We start from the raw sequence: 17626 nt of genomic DNA, 5'->3' as shown, positions 1-17626 counted from the left end.
AAGACCGTCCTGTTTGTACAGGTCCCACATTCCCCAGAATGAGCCCCAATTATCCAAGTACCTGAAACCCTCCCTCCTGCACCATCCTTGCAGCCTCGTGTTCAGCTGATATCTCTCCGTAATCCTTGCCTCGCTATCACGTGGCATGGGTAATAAACCAGAGATAACAACTCTGGTTGCTACAGGATCACCAAGATTGGGAACTGGATATCCAAGGACATTCAGCAGTTAGGCAGAACAGGTAAACAAAGATGAAGTGCGGTAGCTGTCTTGATAAGGAATGAGATTAATACATTAGTAAGAAAGGACCTTAGATCAAAACATCAAGCTATATAAAATCGGTCTGTGTGGAGCTAAAAAACAGCAAAGGGCAGGAAACACTGATGGGAGTTGTTTGTAGGCCACCAAACTGTAGTGGTAAGGTTGGGTATAATATAAATCATGAAAATAGGTATGCATGCAATGTGGTTAATACAGTTTTAATGAGCTACTTCAATTTATACATTGTCTGGATTGAATGAATTCACAAGTCAACTCCTGGAGTGTCTCTGAGTATATTGAAGAGTGAGGAGCCATCTAGGGGTTGGTCAATTTCTAATTATTTTAATGCAATGAAAAATGGATAATTAATTATCTTGTCATAAAGGAGCACATGGTAATCTCATATAATAAAATTTCTCCTAATTTGTATGCGGTATAGTTCATTCTGAAATGGAAAGGAAATTATGAAGGTATTAGGGGCAAGCCGGTTATTGTGGACTGAAATAGGTGGAATAACAGTACCATTGGCAATGTCTAGTCCTTAAAGAAATACCATATACTGTAATCTATGGCAGATACACATTCCTCTACGCACAAATATTCAAAGGAAAAGACAAATCATCCATGGTTGCACTAGATCAGATTAAATGGCTAAAAGGATACCAGAAACATTGGTGAGTCTGAGGACTGAGACCAATGTAAGAGCCAGTAAAGGAAACCAAGAAACTGATTAAGAAAAGGAAACAAACAAATGAATGCACACTTTATGCATAGGAAAAGATTAAAGAGATACAGGGGAAAGGCACAGAAGGAAAAGAACACAAAGATTTTTAAATTGAGGGATTGGTTAACAGGGAGCCATTTGGATTAGTGAGTACAGGAGAGATAGGTAATTGGGACTTGGTGTGAGTTAGGACGAGAGTTTCAATAATCTCACATTTTGTGAAGAATAAAACATAGGCCAACCAAGAGTACACTGTAACAGTTTTGTTTAGAGTTTACAAACATATCTACAAGGTTTCAGCAGCAAACAAACTAAAACAATCTGTAGTTAACTGTGTTATGGAGATTGGAATAGTCTTAGTGATGGTGTGATTGTGTGATAGGAAGCTTAACTTGAGATCAAATATAACACCAAAGTTGTGGATAGTCTAGTTCAGCCTCAGTCACGAGTGCAAGAGCTACAGGCAGGTAGAAATGGAGCAAAGTTGTAACTGAACCAGAAACCTTCAGCATTCTCAATTTTTAGTCAGAGGAACTTTATGCTCATCAGAACTGGGTGTCATATAAGCAATCTTATAACTTAGAACTATTATCAGTGCAAATGTGTAAATTCTTACTATGTTTTGAGATGATGTTCCTCTGTGGTCATTTCAGGAATCCAAATATGGCACTAAATAATTTGTTCAGTTCTCTGAACAGGTGTGACCCACAGTGCCATGATCTCCAGCTTGGCTAGGGAAAAGAGGCAGGTTCAAAACCTGCATTCTGTCTGCAAACATTACTCTGAGTTTCCGCTTTGATAAAGGGTCAGTTAGACTCGAAAAGTCAGCTCTTTTCTTTCCTTACAGATGCTGCCAGATCTGCTGTGATTTTCCAGCATTTTCTCTTTTGGACCCCGAGTTTCCAGTTGCCTACCATTTGAACACATCACCATGTTCCTTGGCTAATACTTCCATCTTGGGCCTGCTGCAGTGTTCTAGCAAGGCTAGCCACAAGCTGGGAGAACAGCATCTCATTTTCTGCTTAGGGGTCCTCCAGATTTCAAGACTCAATATCAAGTTCAATAATTTTCGAACTTGAACACCTGCTTCCATTGTCCATTACCATCCCTCATACCCTAGGCCTTTTCTGACATGGACTGCTTTCAGCACAGTCAACCCAATTTTACCTACATACTGTCTCCATTATTAGATTTTTTTTTCTCCTTGCTTACTATTATCCATTCCTTTGTCTGCCTAACTCTCTCTGGACTTCATCTCAATCCGAGAAAAAAAGTTAATGCAGAAGGATTACTAGACTTGAAACATTAACTCTGCTTTCTTCCCACATATGCTGACAGACTTGGTTTTCACCAGCAATTTCTGCTTTTGCTTCAGATTTCCAGCACCTGCAGTTCTTTGTTGTAATTTAGGTGCCAGTGGCTCAGTAGTTAGTGCTCCTGCCTCAGTGCCAGGGACCCAAGTTTGATTCCACCCTCAGGCGACTGTGTGGGGTTTGCACATTCTCCCTTTGTCTGCGTGGCTTTCCTCTCACAATCCGAAGATGTTCAGGTTAGGTGGACTGGCCATGCTAAATTACCCACAATGTCCAGAAGATATGCTGACTACGGAAATGTAGGATTAGAGGGACAGGGTTGGGGGTTGGGTCTGGGTGGGACACTCTTCAGAGGGTCAGTGTGGACTCGGTGGGCCAAATGGTCTGCTTCCACACTGTAGGTATTCTATGATGGCTTGATGGTACCCTATTTGGAATAGAACTTGAACCCTGTGCTTTAGGCACGAGTGTATTCACACAGGTCATCCAGGCAACTGGACCCTCAAGGCTTCTGACCTGCTGAAGTAACCTTTACCTTCATTTTATGCTTTTCTGCTGATTTGGTTGTGTTTGTATCAGAGACTAATATCGGTATTCCATGCAAATTTATGCACTTAGTGCTAGTTAAACCAATCATGACTTGCTGATTTGGTTGTCTTGATAATGCAAAAACATATAAACGGAAATAATCTCGAGATGGATTTTTTTTTGCAATTTGTTACATTGTAGGACAGTTCTTAAGAAGAAAGATAATTAATCTTGGAAATGTACAGTCATTGTATAGACAGCAACTTCATGTATTATCATTGCCGGAGGGAACAACGTACTTGTTTCTGTCAGTTCCCACCAGTCCATTCCATATTTTGTAGAAAATGGTTAGTCTATTTTTCCTTCCACTTTGTTGTAGCGATTCCCATGCAAAAGTTTGATCCAGTGTGTGCTACTGGTGCATTTCACATACTGCCGTGTCATGTAAGTTCTTGCAACAACGAAAAGTGGCTGAGCAGAGGCTGATAGCCAAGTTCAGTACCGAGACCTTGGGTTCATGTCACACTACAGGTGATCCCATTGCACTACACACACACACACACACACACACACACACTATATCATACACTCCCACACACACACACACACACACACACACACACTATATCATACACTCCCACACACCCTCTCACAGACTTAAACCCCTTTAAACTCACACACATACACACACCATCTCACAGACACTCATAACTCCCCCAACCCCTCCCCCTCCACACACACCTCCATCCCCCAAAACACACACACAAATGTTTGTGGGGTGAATTTGTACTTGCAGAATTACATTTTACTTTGCACAAAAACTGCAGGAATCCATGTAAGAGTCTGAAAATCCATTTTTTAGATTAGAATCAGTCTGACCATTGTAGCCTCAGAGGAGATAACACCTTCAATACCTTATCTGGGCCAAAACGACACCAATTGTTAAAGTGCACTTGAGAATGTAACTTTTTAAAAAGTTTTGTAATTTACATATGAAAGAACTGATATTCAACATGATCATTCTGAAAGATGAGAGACTTAACAAATAATTCAGGTTTTTTTAAATACATAATTTCAGTTACATCACACTGGAAACTTGTGCTATAAATTCTGTGTCTTACAATCTTACTCTCCACAATCACCTAATGAAGGAGCAGCGCTCCAAAAGCTAGTGCTTCCAAGTAAACCTGTTGGACTATAACCTGGTTTGTGTGATTTCTAACTTTGTACACCACAGTCCAACACCGGCATCTCCAAATCATGAATATGGGAGTAATTGACTAAACAGTGATTAGAATGTGAACCGTTATTAAAGCCACAGGCAGTGGGACTTCCTTTCCTGCTCAAGAATACCATACCGCAAGTTCCACTCCAAGTCACACCCCATCCTGACTTAGAATTTTATTGCCTTCCTTGATTTTTCCTGGGTCAAGATCCTGGAACGCCCTTCCTAACAGAGCTCTAAACCCCAAGGACTGCAGTGGTTCAAGAAGGCAGCTCATCATTATCTTCTCAAGGGCAATTAGAGATTGGCCTAGCTAGCAAAGTCATATGCCATGAAAGAATTTTTTAAAACATCAGCAGAACCCATTCAAATCTCAAGATACCAAACACCTAACAATACATGAGAAACCATTACAGTGAGTGCGACAACACATACTAAATTTCCAGCACTGTGGAACAAGGAATAGTTGAGGAATGAACAGCACTTAGCTATTAAAAAGAAATGTTTCGTAGTTCATTTTCAGAAAATGCACTGAAGTTGAACACAGTCACATCGCAGGAAGAAGCCAAATGTTTACTCACATGAAGAAGCTCATTACGGCAAAACACAATACAATAGAAGAAAACCCAAGGTATTCCTAGGTTATTCAGATGTTGCTTTCTGGCAAAAAAATGTTTATGTCAATGGACAGCTCATTAATTTTAAGCTTGAATCAGGGTGAATTTCGTTTTTTAAAATTCAGATAATGTGCCATGGATGAAGAAATTTTATCGAAAGCATTAGAACAATATGGTCCATGAAGTGTAGCATTTAAGATTAAAGGTATTCTATAAGCAATTCTCCAACACAAGGGGTTTTCAGATGGTAGAAAACGTGTATGTACGTCACAATCAAGCATTCTCACTCGTAAACACAAATGAAAATCTTGATCTCAATCTTTTCCAAATAGCAGAAAGAGTTAAAGTTGTTATAGGTAAAAAAGTATGCAGGAGCAGCAGTCATGGAACAAGAGATTAGGAATTTAGATATGGTGCAACTAGTCAAGGCACACCCCGCAAATGATTTCATAGGACACTCGAAACTCGCGGACTAACTCAAACAGAAGATAGGATCCACTGAGATTAACTATGTTGGCATAAGAAATTTGTTTCATACTGAAAAGCAAGGTGGAAACCAGTGACTATACTGTACTGACTGAAATATTTTCCACAACTGTAAAAACTAAACAGAGTTCAGACTCTGAGGATTATCAAGATTTGTGAGCAAATGCTAGCAGATTGCCAATGAGCAGCATAGTTCAACTAAGTTCAGGAATGAATCTTTAACTAATGTAATTCAGAGTGCAACACAGCATAGTGAATAAACAATAATAACAGATGCCAGGTGCTGAGGTGATTCAGATGATGCAAGTTCAATCGGAGGAATCCATTTTCTCACCTTCCCAGGAAGATTCCCAAGGACCAGTGACAGAGATCATCCCAAGCATTGAAGAAGGTTTCACCAATAATGCAATCACCATGAGCAAATAAAAACATCTAAGTTAAGTAACAAGTTGAAGTAAAGAGTCTACACTCTGCAACATGGATTTACTGACAGATTAAGGATAAAGATCTGCACATGCAGATTGAAAATGTAGGGTATACAACTCCATGGAATCTATGAGATGGGATGACCATTATCCAAAAATGCAGGACATGTAAAAGAAGAACCTGCCTAGTTCAGAGCTCCAGGCTGCCACAAAGAAGAAATAACCTGGTCTAATGACCCAGGATACTGCAAAGAAAGTCCCCCTTTCATCAGGGTAGAGGTCCTCTGTGAAACAAATTCAAGAAATGAAGTTACTTCAGTTTAAAGGAAGGTTTAAACATTACATTGCCAGGAGCAGAATCAGAAAAGTCAACAATCTTCAACCCACAGACCTTCCAAAGTCTGGGAGAATACTCAAATCCCCGGACCACCTAAATTTGTCAAGTTAGAAACTTGGAAAAAAAATGGAATAGTGGTGAAAATAATTCCATACAAAAACATCTAAATATTAATACCGAAAAAAATTAGCCTGGGGGGGGGATGTTGTACAAGAGTGTAAGGATCCGACAAACTTAATGATGAAGGTCTTTAGCACCACCCATTATGATGTTACATGGGCTTGGGGACAGAACAGCTTAGGATCATGAAGTAATATACACTACCATCCATGGCCTCCTCCTCGATGCTGTAACCATAAGTGAAATTTATTTTGTGTGTCTAAGTTTGGAAATAGGCCAAAAGTGGTAGAGACTTCCACATGAGGCATATTAGGTTTTCTCGTGTGATTACGATCTTCTATGAGCAAATTTTATGGGCAAGTGGACCTGCTCCGTATCAAGACATTCAAGGCTTCAACATCTGGGGTCCATAGTTAAAGGCACCCAGACAGCACTTCAGTTCTGCAGCTCAGGAGCATTATTCAAGTCCTGTTCTCCCAACCCACCTGCCCCAGCTCTGTCAGAGACCAGGAAAAATACAGCATCACATACATTCACATACCATCATGTCAATGACCTTTCAGCACAATTTAGAGGACATACATATTTGATGGTTTCACGTCAAAAGATTACATGGAACAAACATGTTTTTTTAAGTTTAACCCCCTTTTGAATTTAGACACGGTTGCTTGCCATAGTCAGGTTTTCAGACATCGACCAGTGTGGCTGTCTCACTTGGGCATGCTTGTTAGTCTTAGGAGGCTTTATCCCTTATACTACCAAGTGCTTAACAACAACAAGCAAGAGTGTACACGACTGAGACTTCTCATGATCTTATCGACCCAGACATGTTTTATCCCTTACACTACAAGTGTTTGCGATTTTGGAGAAGATTTGTAGTTCAGGTTGTAAGTTTGCTTGCTGATCTGGTAGATTTGTTCTCAGATGTTTTGTCACCATGCTAGGTAACATCATCACTGAGCCTCCAATGAAGCAGTGGTGTTCTGTCCCACTTCCTATTTAACTGCCTTGGTCTGTTGTAGTTGATTATATCACTTCCAGTTCTTTCTCTAAGAGATTAGTAAATGGGGTCCAGATTGATATGTTTGTTAATGGAGATCAGGCATGAATCAGGCATCAAGCACCCAGGAACTAAGAGAAGCCAAGGATAAATACTGGTACAAGATATTCAAGAACAAAGGGTACCCAATAAGCACAGTCTGCAATTTCCTACAGAACAGACCTAAACAAGAAGACATAACATGCCCAGAAACCCTAGTCACCCTGCCATACATTAAGGACATATTGGAGATTATGACCAGACTATTCCAGCCCCTAGTCATCATGGTAGCCCACAACCTTATCACCACACTAAAGCAACTCCTGATCAATTTAAAGGACCCCATTCCAACAACCAGCAGAACCTATCACCTTTCCCCACCACCTTCAAATACCTATCACATTCCCAGCTACCTTCCCCCAGCCCCAACCCCTCTCATTTATCTCTTAGCCCCTCAGCCCACAAGCCTCAATCCTGATGAAGGGCTTATGCTTGAAATGTTGATTCTCCTGCTCCTGAGATGCTGCCTGACCTGCTCTGCTTTTCCAGCACCACCCTCTCGACTGTGGTAGTTCTCAGGAAAGCAAATTGTAAACTATTCCAAATTAATTAAATGTCATCCCTATGAGTTTTTGATATTAATAAGAAAAGTTTAATCCTAGTCCATGTCTTCTCTAGGTAGCCTGCTCAATTATTCAAGGAATACTGAACTATAGCCTATGCTATGACTTGGTTACAAAGCAGGGCATGGAGACAGAGAGGCCTAAATCTACCTCAGCCAGAACCGAGATTGCACTCTGTATTGTTAAAGTGATACCAAGGTGAGTTTTAAGAACCTCAAGGAGAAGAGAATGGAGATTAAAAATTAACGTTTCAGATGTCTTGGACAATCATTAATTAGAGCAGGAAGCTGCAATATATCTAGACTTGAACATAAGAGAATTGGTAGGATGAAGAATGCCTAAGATGATATATTTTGAGCTTCAAGGAAGTTAAAACAAAAGGTCAAATGAACACTGACCATATTACATCAATCAAATTGAAAAGGCAAAGATTTTGAGAAAGAAGAATGGAACCCAGAGAAAGATCACTCACTCATAGCAATCTCACTTATTTATTCCATCATAAATGAGCTTTCTCATGGATGATTAGACAGTAGATGTAACTGAACTCTATTGAATTCAGTGGTATTGATTAGAAAACATTAAAATATTTACAAAAGAATAAACTGTGCTTTGGTGCCAATGGTGATGAAAGGGTTTCATTTTAAGATCAGTAGGGATAGAGAAGCTTAGAATATTGTTAGAGTTTTTAAAAAAAAGGAGCCTGGAAGAAAAACAATATTTAATTACCTCACTGAAGAGAATGGTAGATGCCAATATGCAGCAATTCATACCAGCCTTGCAAGAGCAAAGGAGATTATTGGCACACATTAAATTTGAACAAAGCTGAGGGTTAGATGAAGTTGACTGAAAAGTAAGTGTTATTGACCGAAACAGGGAAATGAATGGGAATGTGACAAGATCTTTTGGAATGATGAGTTATATTCAGATGATATGTTCAGTGCATAATCATTTATTTTTAATTTATTGCTTTTTAGCAATGAGTAATTTAAAACAAAACTTCATAATAGGGTCCCATCAATTTACTAATATGTAGTATAAGACTTTTGGTGGTTTCAATTAACAGAACATTCAGCTGGCATTAACACAGGTTCATTGTTAACCTCAGATAGTTGGAGGACTTTAGATTGTGATGAAATCTCCTCATCTCTTGTTTCTGTATCAGGCATGTCAGCAATCTATGACTGGCATTGCAGACTCAGTTGCAATTTAGTTCAGCCCAATAATAAGGAGAAGCTTATTGCAAGGTTTTCCAGAGGTCACCAAAGTCAAATTCAAGGAGGCAGAGACCAAAAAGGTCAGTACTGATTGTTTTCTTACTGTGGGAATAGCAACTGAAGTATATGTTTTGTGCAGTTGGAGTGCTTGGGAAAGCCCAACTTGGTTAGACACAAAAAAAACCTGCAAATACTGGAATCCAAAATAGACAGGCAGGAGGCTGGAAGAACACAGCAAGCCAGGCAGCATCAGGAAGTGGAGAAGTCGACATTTTGGAAATAATGCAAAGTCTGACAGCAGTTGAATAGTTCTGAAGAGCTATGCTTAAGGAAGTCCCGGGGAAGGAGTTAAGAGAAACTGAATTATTATCCTGCATTGCTGAGAAAGCAACTAAACTACACTATGTCAGTGTAGTTAGGACCCTGTGAGAAATCAAAGGCATTTGAATAGGAGCAGTCATTGGGGTTGTCCTTAATGTTCATTTGTGAGAGGGCGTTTCAAGCCTGACAAATTTGAGGAATTGTAATTCCCTGTGAAGTCTAGTGTGATTTAGCAACACACCCTGTGTTGGGAATGGGGTTAGAACAAAGAAAATTACAGCACAGGAACTGGTCCTTTGGCCCTCCAAGACTGTGCTGATTCAGAACTTCTATCTAAACTGTTGCCTATTTTCCAAGGATCTGTATCCCTCTGCTCACTGCCCATTCATATATCTGTCTGGATATATCTTAAATGACGCCATCATGCCTGCCTCTACCACCTCTGCTGGCAACATGTTGCAGGTACCCACTACCCTCTGCTAAAGAACTTTCCACATATTTCCCTTAAACCTTTCCCCTCTCACCTTGAACTTGTGACCCTAGTGACTGAGTCGCCCACTCTGGGAAAAAAGCTTCTTGTTATCCACCCTGTCTATATCTCTCATGATTTTGTAGACTTCAATCAGGTCTACATCTTTCTAATGAGAGTAATCCTAATCTACTCAACCTCTCTTCATAGCTAGCGCCCTCCATACCAGGCAATATCCTGGTGAGCCTCCTCTGCACCCTCTCCAAGGCATCCACATCCTTCTGGTAATGTAACCAGAACTGTACACGAATACCAAATGTGGCCAAAACAAAATCCAATGCAACTGTAACATAACCTGCCAACTCTTGTATTCAATACTCCATCTCATGAAGAAAAGCATGCCGTATGCCTTCTTGACCACTCTATTTACCTGCGTTGCCCCTTTCAGGGTACAATGGATCTGAACACCCAGATCTCTCTGTACATCAATTTTCCCAGGATTTCTCCATTTACTATATAGTTCACTCTAGAATTGGATCTTCCATAAGGCATCACCTCATATTTGCCCGAATTGAATTCCAGCTGCCATTTCTTTACCCAACTCTCCAATCTGTTTATATTCTGCTGTATTCTCTGACAGTTCCCTTCACCATCTGCTACTCCACCAATTTTAGTGTCAACTGCAAACCACCCACACCACCTATCATCCGACCACCTATACCTTCCTCCAGATGTTGGAGGCTGAGGGGTGACCTTATAGAGGTTTACAAAATTATGAGGGGCATGGATACGATAAATAGACAAAGTTTTTCCCTGGGTTGGGGGAGTCCAGAACTAGAGAGCATAGGTTTAGGGTGAGAGGGGAAAGATATAAAAGGGACCTAAGGGGCAACTTTTTCCACACAGAGGGTGGTACGTGTATGGAATGAGCTGCCAGAGGAAGTGGAAGAGACTGGTACAATTGCAACATTTAAAAGGCATTTGGATGGGTATATGAACAGGAAGGGTTTGGAGGGATATCGGCCAGGTGCTGGCAGGTGGGACTAGATTGGGTTGGGATAACTGGTCGGCATGGACGGGTTTGACTGAAGGGTCTGTTTCTGTGCTGTACATCTCTATGACTATGACTCTATAACAGTGGTCCCATCACAGATCCCTGTGGAACACCACTGGTCACAGTCCTCCAGTTTGAGAAACTCCCTTCCACTACTACTACTCCTCTGTCCCCGTTGCCCAGCGAGTTCTCTATCCATCCAGCTAGAACATCCTGGACTCTCATGTAGCTTCAGTTTCTCCATCAGCCTGCATGGGGAAACCTTATCAAGTGCCATAGATATGACATCTATTGCCCTTCCCTCATTAATCATCTTGCTCACTTCCTCAAAGAATTCTATTAAGTTGGTGAGGCAGAACTTCCCTGCACAAAACTATGCTGCCTATCACTGACAAGCCCTTTTTCTTCAAAATGCGAATAGCTCCTATTCCTCAGTATCTTTTCAGCACCTTCCCTACCACTGATGTTCTGAGAAATCTGTTGGATTACTCATGATCACATTTGATACTCACTGTTAGGTGCTTAGTCACAGCATTGTACCCATATTTACAACATAGAGGATGTGAACATAGGAGGTATAGTTAATAAGTATCCAGATGACACCAAAATTGGAGGTGTAGTGAACAGTAAATAAGGTTACCTCAGGGTACAACGGGATCGTGATCAGATGGGCAAATGGGCTGAGGAGTGGCAGATGGAGTTTAATTTCGATAAATGTGAGGTGCTGCATTTTGGAAAGGCAAATCAGAGCAGGACTTACACATTAAATGGTAGATTCTAGGAAGTGTTGCTGAACAAAGAGACCTTGGAGTGCAGGTTCATAGTTCCCTGAAAGTGGAGTCACAGGTAGATAGGATAGTGAAGAAGGTGTTCATTATGCTTTCCTTTACTGATCAGAGCATTGAGTATAAGAGTTGGGAGGTCATGTTGCAGCCATACAGGACATTGGTTCGGCCACTTTTGGAATACTGTGTGCAATTCTGGTCTCCTTCCTATCGGAAAGATGTTGTGAAACTTGAAATGGTTCAGAAAAGATTTACAAGGATGTTGACAAGATTGGAGGATTTGAGCTGCAGGGAGAAGCTGAATAGACTGGGCCTGTTTTCTCTGGTGCATCAGAGGCTGAAGCGTGACCTTCTTGAGGTCTATAAAGTAATGAAGGGCATGGATAGAGTAAATAGACAAGGTCATTTCCCTGGGGTGCGTGAGTCCAGAACTAGAGGGCATAGGTTTAGGGTGACATGGGAAAAATTTAAAAGGGACCTAAGGGGCACCTTTTTCATGCAGAGGGTTGTGTGTGTATGGAATGACCTGCCAGAGGAAGTGGTGGAGGCTGGTATAATTACAACATTTAAAAGACATCTGGGTGGGTATATGAATAGGAAGGGTTTAGTGGGATATGGCCCAAGTGCTTGCAAATGGGACTAGATTAGGTTAGGATATCTGATTGGTATGGAGGAGTTAGATTGAAGGATCTGTTCTCATGGTCTATATCTCTATGGCTCGATGTTAATTTTGGATATTTGAAATAAGGTGCATATGTATAGAAGACTTTATTGTTGCGCTTACTTGTATAATAAAATATTGTTGTTTGTTCAAAACCATGGAATCTTGAGGCTTATTCTCTTAGTAAATCTTGTGGATCTCACACTTTGTCTACTATACCAGATTGTAACATAAAGTTAGTAGTCAAGAATAGATCATAACAATACAAACTGGCTGTAATATAACTAATGGTCACTAGATGGCACGATCGCTTTACAATTCAAATGGTATACTGTAAACATTTTATAGTTTCAGTTCACGTATGTATGCAGATGTGACCTACCACATGAGCTGTCATTAGCAGCACACGGATCTGAACACTCTATCTTCACGGTATTGAAGAGAATTTCAACAGTTCGAGCAACATAGCAAAGGCAACACCTCACTGCATCAGGCACATCACTGTGAAAGTAATGAAGTAACACAAGGTAGTAATCAAATAATAAGCAAAATAATGTAAATAAAGTACCTTTGAATAGAATGGAAAAACACTCACAGCTGTACAATGTTTGGAACTGCCATAAAAGCTGGGTACATCATTTGAACAGAGAGTTTTGTTCCACGTAAATCTCTGAAAATGAAGTTGGTTAAGCAGAAATGACTGTTAAGAACATATTAATAGCATAAAAATATTTTTCTTTAGATTCCTGGCAAAAAACTCCATTTTATATCTAAAATGTCTTTATTGGCATTCTACAGTTAACTCTACAAAAATGCTTAAGAGTTGGTCAGGTAATTGGATAAATGCCTATCCCTAATCTATCTCAAAACTTCAGCATGGATTGTGAATTCAAACAGTTGTAGAGACCTCCAGTCAACTGATTCAACAATACAGCATGATAAATATCAACACCACATTGAAATTTCATAATTAAACCATTCATGATACAAAGATTTGAAGTATGATTCCATCTAATGGTGAAACTGGACAAGTCAGATCTCAAAGAGAAACTTGGCTTGGCAGATCATAAATTTTATTTTTATGATTTGGCTACCATGTTAGTCAATCTTTGGACACATTCATCTAAGGCTCCTAATGTTCTTTAAAAAAAAACGCAGGCTTAATACACAAAAATAGCACAATATGAAAACTTAGAACGACCATAACATAACAGCCAAAAGAAAAACAAGCCTTTTCCTATCAACATCCTTTATAGACATTCATCCCTACTGAAATATCACTCCTATCTTAATTCTTTAAATCCTCACTTAACTGATTGAATTTTAAGCATCTTTTTGTCAATTTTCTATACACCCTCACCAAATGTGATTCACTCTATTACTGCCTCTCACCAAGACAGACAGATGTCAGCTACTTCAATGACTTTTCCAAATTGAACATTGAGAAAAGCCCTGTTAAAACAGTTTTATGACTTCTTTCCAGTTGTGAAAGACAAGCTAAACAGCCTTCTGCTGGTATGAAACTCTTCTTTCAACTGAATCCTCCTGACTGTTTGTTGATTTGAATGTCAGAACAGCTCAAGTTTGTAAACATTTCATTAATTAACTTTCCAGGTGATTAGCATGTATCACATGCTTTCCTGGAAATGATGTTTGAACTCACTGTTAAAAATTGCTTCCTTTGTTTAAAAAAAGTCACCTTCACAATCTAAAAACTAAAATGCATTTTATCTCTAATTTAAAATGATACTTTACAAATCTGTATCATAGTGTCCATTCTCCATATGGTTTTGTAACTGATTGAAGATATTCGGCTTAGTTTATGAATGAATTTTAATTTTGAAAATATTTCACTTCCAATTTCAATATCTTTCAGCCTAGAAATTACTGGCAAAATTAATCCTCAACAAAAGCAGAAATCAAACCAACAAAGAAAAGCTTTTCTCTACAATCATAAACTTCTCAATGATTCTAACCTTCATGATTTAAAAATAAATCGAGTATTCATCATATTACTGGTTGCAAAACTTAACTCAGCAGAAAAGTTATCAGCTAATTTTGCACTACAATCATGAATTCACCATATTTTTATTTTTAAGTATAAAACAATCTATTGAGACATCTGCATGCCTTAAGTAGCTTACATCTAATTATTTTGCAACAGCAAAAACATTGTATTCATAAAATTTGTAAAAAAACCATGCAATCATTTTATTACTTTATTATTATTTAAACCATTGATGATTACAGAATTTGAAAAAATACAACTTGTTTGTGTATAGCCTCAATACAATTGAATTATTTAAAATATATATTCCATGTCAGGCATTTAGGTCAAGGTGGCCCAATCCAAACCCAATGGTAAAAAAGATCTGAAGAAAGATTACAGAATCATAGAATCCTACAGTGTGGAAGCAGGCCCTTCAGCCCAACAAGTTCACACTGACTCTCTGAAGAGTAACCCACCCAGACCCATTCCCCCTGTCCTATATTTACCTCTGACTAATGCACCTAACTTACAGTCAGTGAACACTATGGGCAATTTAGTATGGCTAATTCAACTAACCTGCACATCTTTGGATTGTGGGAAGAAAACGGAGCACCCAGAGGAAATTCATGCAGACACGGAGAGAATGTGCAAGCTCCACAAACATTCGCCTGAGGTTAGAATTGAATCTGGGTCCCTGGCACTGTAAAGCAGCTGTGCTAACCACTGTGCCACCCCAATCTAAGATACTCCAAGTTGGAGTATTCCCTGTCAAGGCTTGTCCTGAGCGCCTCTGTGATGTAGGATCCAATGCTTCCAGCTGTTGTGAAATGTAATTCAGCAGAGCTATAAACCATAACATTTACTTCATTGTCTTTTGAGATTTCTTCCAATTTTCATACTCTCATGAGCTATGAGTCTACCACCCATATTTGCCTATGAGCCAGATTCTTATGATTTGAATTTAATAATGCAGCATTATCAAGGTACAAGTACAACTTTGCTACTTTTAATTTCTTCAAAGCAAATAATCGCTAATTTTATCTTATTCAAAGTGATGGACACTATTGAGCAGCACTGTTCAACATTACCCAGCTATTCAGCTTAAACTCAGTGTGGTTTACCAATTGCGATGGGATGTATTCCTGAAGATTTAATCAAGTACATAGAACATAGAACAGAATACAGCACAGTACAGGCCCTTCAGCCCTTAATGTTGTGCTCACCTTTTATCCTACTCAAAGATCAAACTAACCTACATACCCTCATTTCACTCTCATCCATATGCCTATCCAAGAGTCGCTTAAATGTCTGACTCTACTATCACTGCTTGCAGTGAATTCCACGCACCACCCACTGTCTGTGTAAAGAACCTACTGCTGGCATCTCCCTTAAATCTTCCTCCAATCACCTTAAAATTATGCCCCCTTGTGATAACCATAATTTGTCCAATTTTAATGCCTTCAATTTTAATTCAGTTATATGTTAATCTTTGTACAATTCTTGAAATATAATGATGTCACAACAGATGAAATTTATTATAAAGTTTTAGGTTAAACAACAAAACTTGCTGATTTTTATCAAAATAAAAATTAACAGTTATGCACAATATTTGTATACTTTATGTGTGTACAAATCAGACTGCTGATAGTTGTGAATTAGCATCCAAAAAAACTGGGAAGTTGCTAGGATTACCACTGAGACTGCCATCCACAACCAAGACATGACGTGGGCAAATTTTAATGCCCTATGCACTAAGTGTTGGGACAACCATCTTCAAGGGCAATTGACTGTCCACCGCACTGATGAAAATGGTCACCGGATCAAGTTCCAATTAGCCACTTAAGAGGTTCTTGGCAAATAATGAACCTCAGCATTGAAGGAAAGATTCCATTCTTTGAATGTTTTTAGCTAGGCTGTGACTACATGACCCAAAATATACAAGTCCGTGCGTAGTTTGCTAGCAGCAGTCATGTTGCCTTCAGAATTCGTCTGGTGCTGTATCCCTTCTGAAATCCACCCAGATCAGCTGATGTCAAGTAGTTTCTTGGGCAGAAAGCAATGATGCAATAGTCACACAGTATGGAGAATTCCTATTTATCGAAACACAAATGTCCTCAAACTAAGCTCCTACTTTCCAGACTGGTATAATGAGGTCCTGCAGTATTGACTTCAACCTTATTGCAGTTAAAAATCACACAAAACCAGGTTATAGTCCCACCAAGTTTATTTGGAAGCACTGGCTTTCAGGCGCTGCTCCTATACTCCACAACCACCTGATGAAGATGCAGCGCTCCAAAAGCTAGTGCTTCCAAATAAACTTGTTGGGACTATAACCTGGTATTGTGTGATTTTTTTAACTTTGTACACCCCAATCTAATATATCAGATTTGTGGTAACTTGAAACATGCTACACGACTGTGCAATTTGGAGAAAGCCAAGCCTTGTAGTCACTGCGAGATAAAACTCTACAGAATTAAGACGAAGAAATATGATGAAAACATAGTGTCACCAGCCACAGAGTTGTCAAGCTGCAAGCAATGACATTCTCCGAAGCAAATCTCCACCCAGTATTTATTTGTATTGAAATTACATCCCTTTACAGTTAGGGGGAGGAAAGGGGACAGACAGACAGTGCAGAGATCCCCTGTGGACATTCCCCTCAGCAATAAGTATACCGTTTTGGATACTGCTGGGGGCGGGGGGATGACCTACCAGAGGAAAGCCATAGCAGTCAGTTCTCTGGCACTGAGCCTGACACTGTGGCAAAGAAGGGAAGGGGGCAGAATAGAAAAGTACTCGTGGTAGGGGACTCGATAGTTAGGGGAATCAACAGGAGATTTTGTGGTCAGGATCGGGATTCCCGGAAGGTATGTTGCCTCCCTGGTGTCAGGGTCCGGGACATCTCCGATCGGGTATATAATGTTCTAAAAGGGGAGGGCGAACAGCCAGAAATCGTGTTACATATTGGCACTAATGATATAGCCAGGAAAAGGATCAAGGATATAAAAAGTGATTTCAGGGAGTTAGGATGGAAGCTGCAAAGCAGGACGAACAGAGTAGTGTTCTCTGGTTCCTTCCGGTGCCATGAGATAGCGAGGCAAAGAACAGGGAGCGGGTGCAGCTTAACACGTGGCTGCGCAGCTGGTGTAGGAGGAAGGGCTTCAGATATGTAGATAATTGGGATGCCTTCTGGGGAAGGTGGGACTTGTACAAGAAGGACGGGTTGCATCTGAACTGGAAGGGGACCAATGTCCTGGATGGAAGGTTTGCTCAAGTAGTTCGAGGGGGTTTAAACTAGTATGGCAGGGGGGTGGGAACCTGAGCTGTATACCGGAGGTGAGAGTTGATGCAGATGAGGCAATAGCAAGAGTAGACCAGCTAGTGGGAAGGATTTTACTGGGAAAGAACAAAGGGATCAGTTAAAGTGTGTT

General features: G+C 39.9%; 1 protein-coding gene across 4 annotated transcripts in view; it reads right to left on the bottom strand.

Annotated features, from left to right (window-relative positions):
- Positions 1–17626, bottom strand: part of LOC122539990 (leucine-rich repeat-containing protein 37A-like) — a 212278-nt gene that overhangs the window by 121002 nt on the left and 73650 nt on the right. For all 4 annotated transcript variants that reach the window (XM_087977903.1, XM_087977904.1, XM_087977906.1 and 1 more), the window contains 2 exons: positions 12801–12875; positions 12588–12706 (listed from right to left, as the gene is read on the bottom strand). In XM_087977903.1, coding sequence (XP_087834029.1) covers positions 12588–12706; positions 12801–12875 — 194 coding nt within the window. The remainder of the gene's footprint in view (positions 1–12587; positions 12707–12800; positions 12876–17626) is intronic.

Source organism: Chiloscyllium plagiosum, unplaced genomic scaffold (genome assembly GCF_037043375.1).
Source record: "Chiloscyllium plagiosum isolate Xiang-an unplaced genomic scaffold, Cpla_swu_hap1 HiC_scaffold_32, whole genome shotgun sequence".
In the NCBI taxonomy this organism is placed as follows: domain Eukaryota; kingdom Metazoa; phylum Chordata; class Chondrichthyes; order Orectolobiformes; family Hemiscylliidae; genus Chiloscyllium; species Chiloscyllium plagiosum.
The sequence above is the reverse complement of the archived record's forward strand: the minus strand, read 5'-3'. Positions and strand labels throughout refer to the sequence as shown.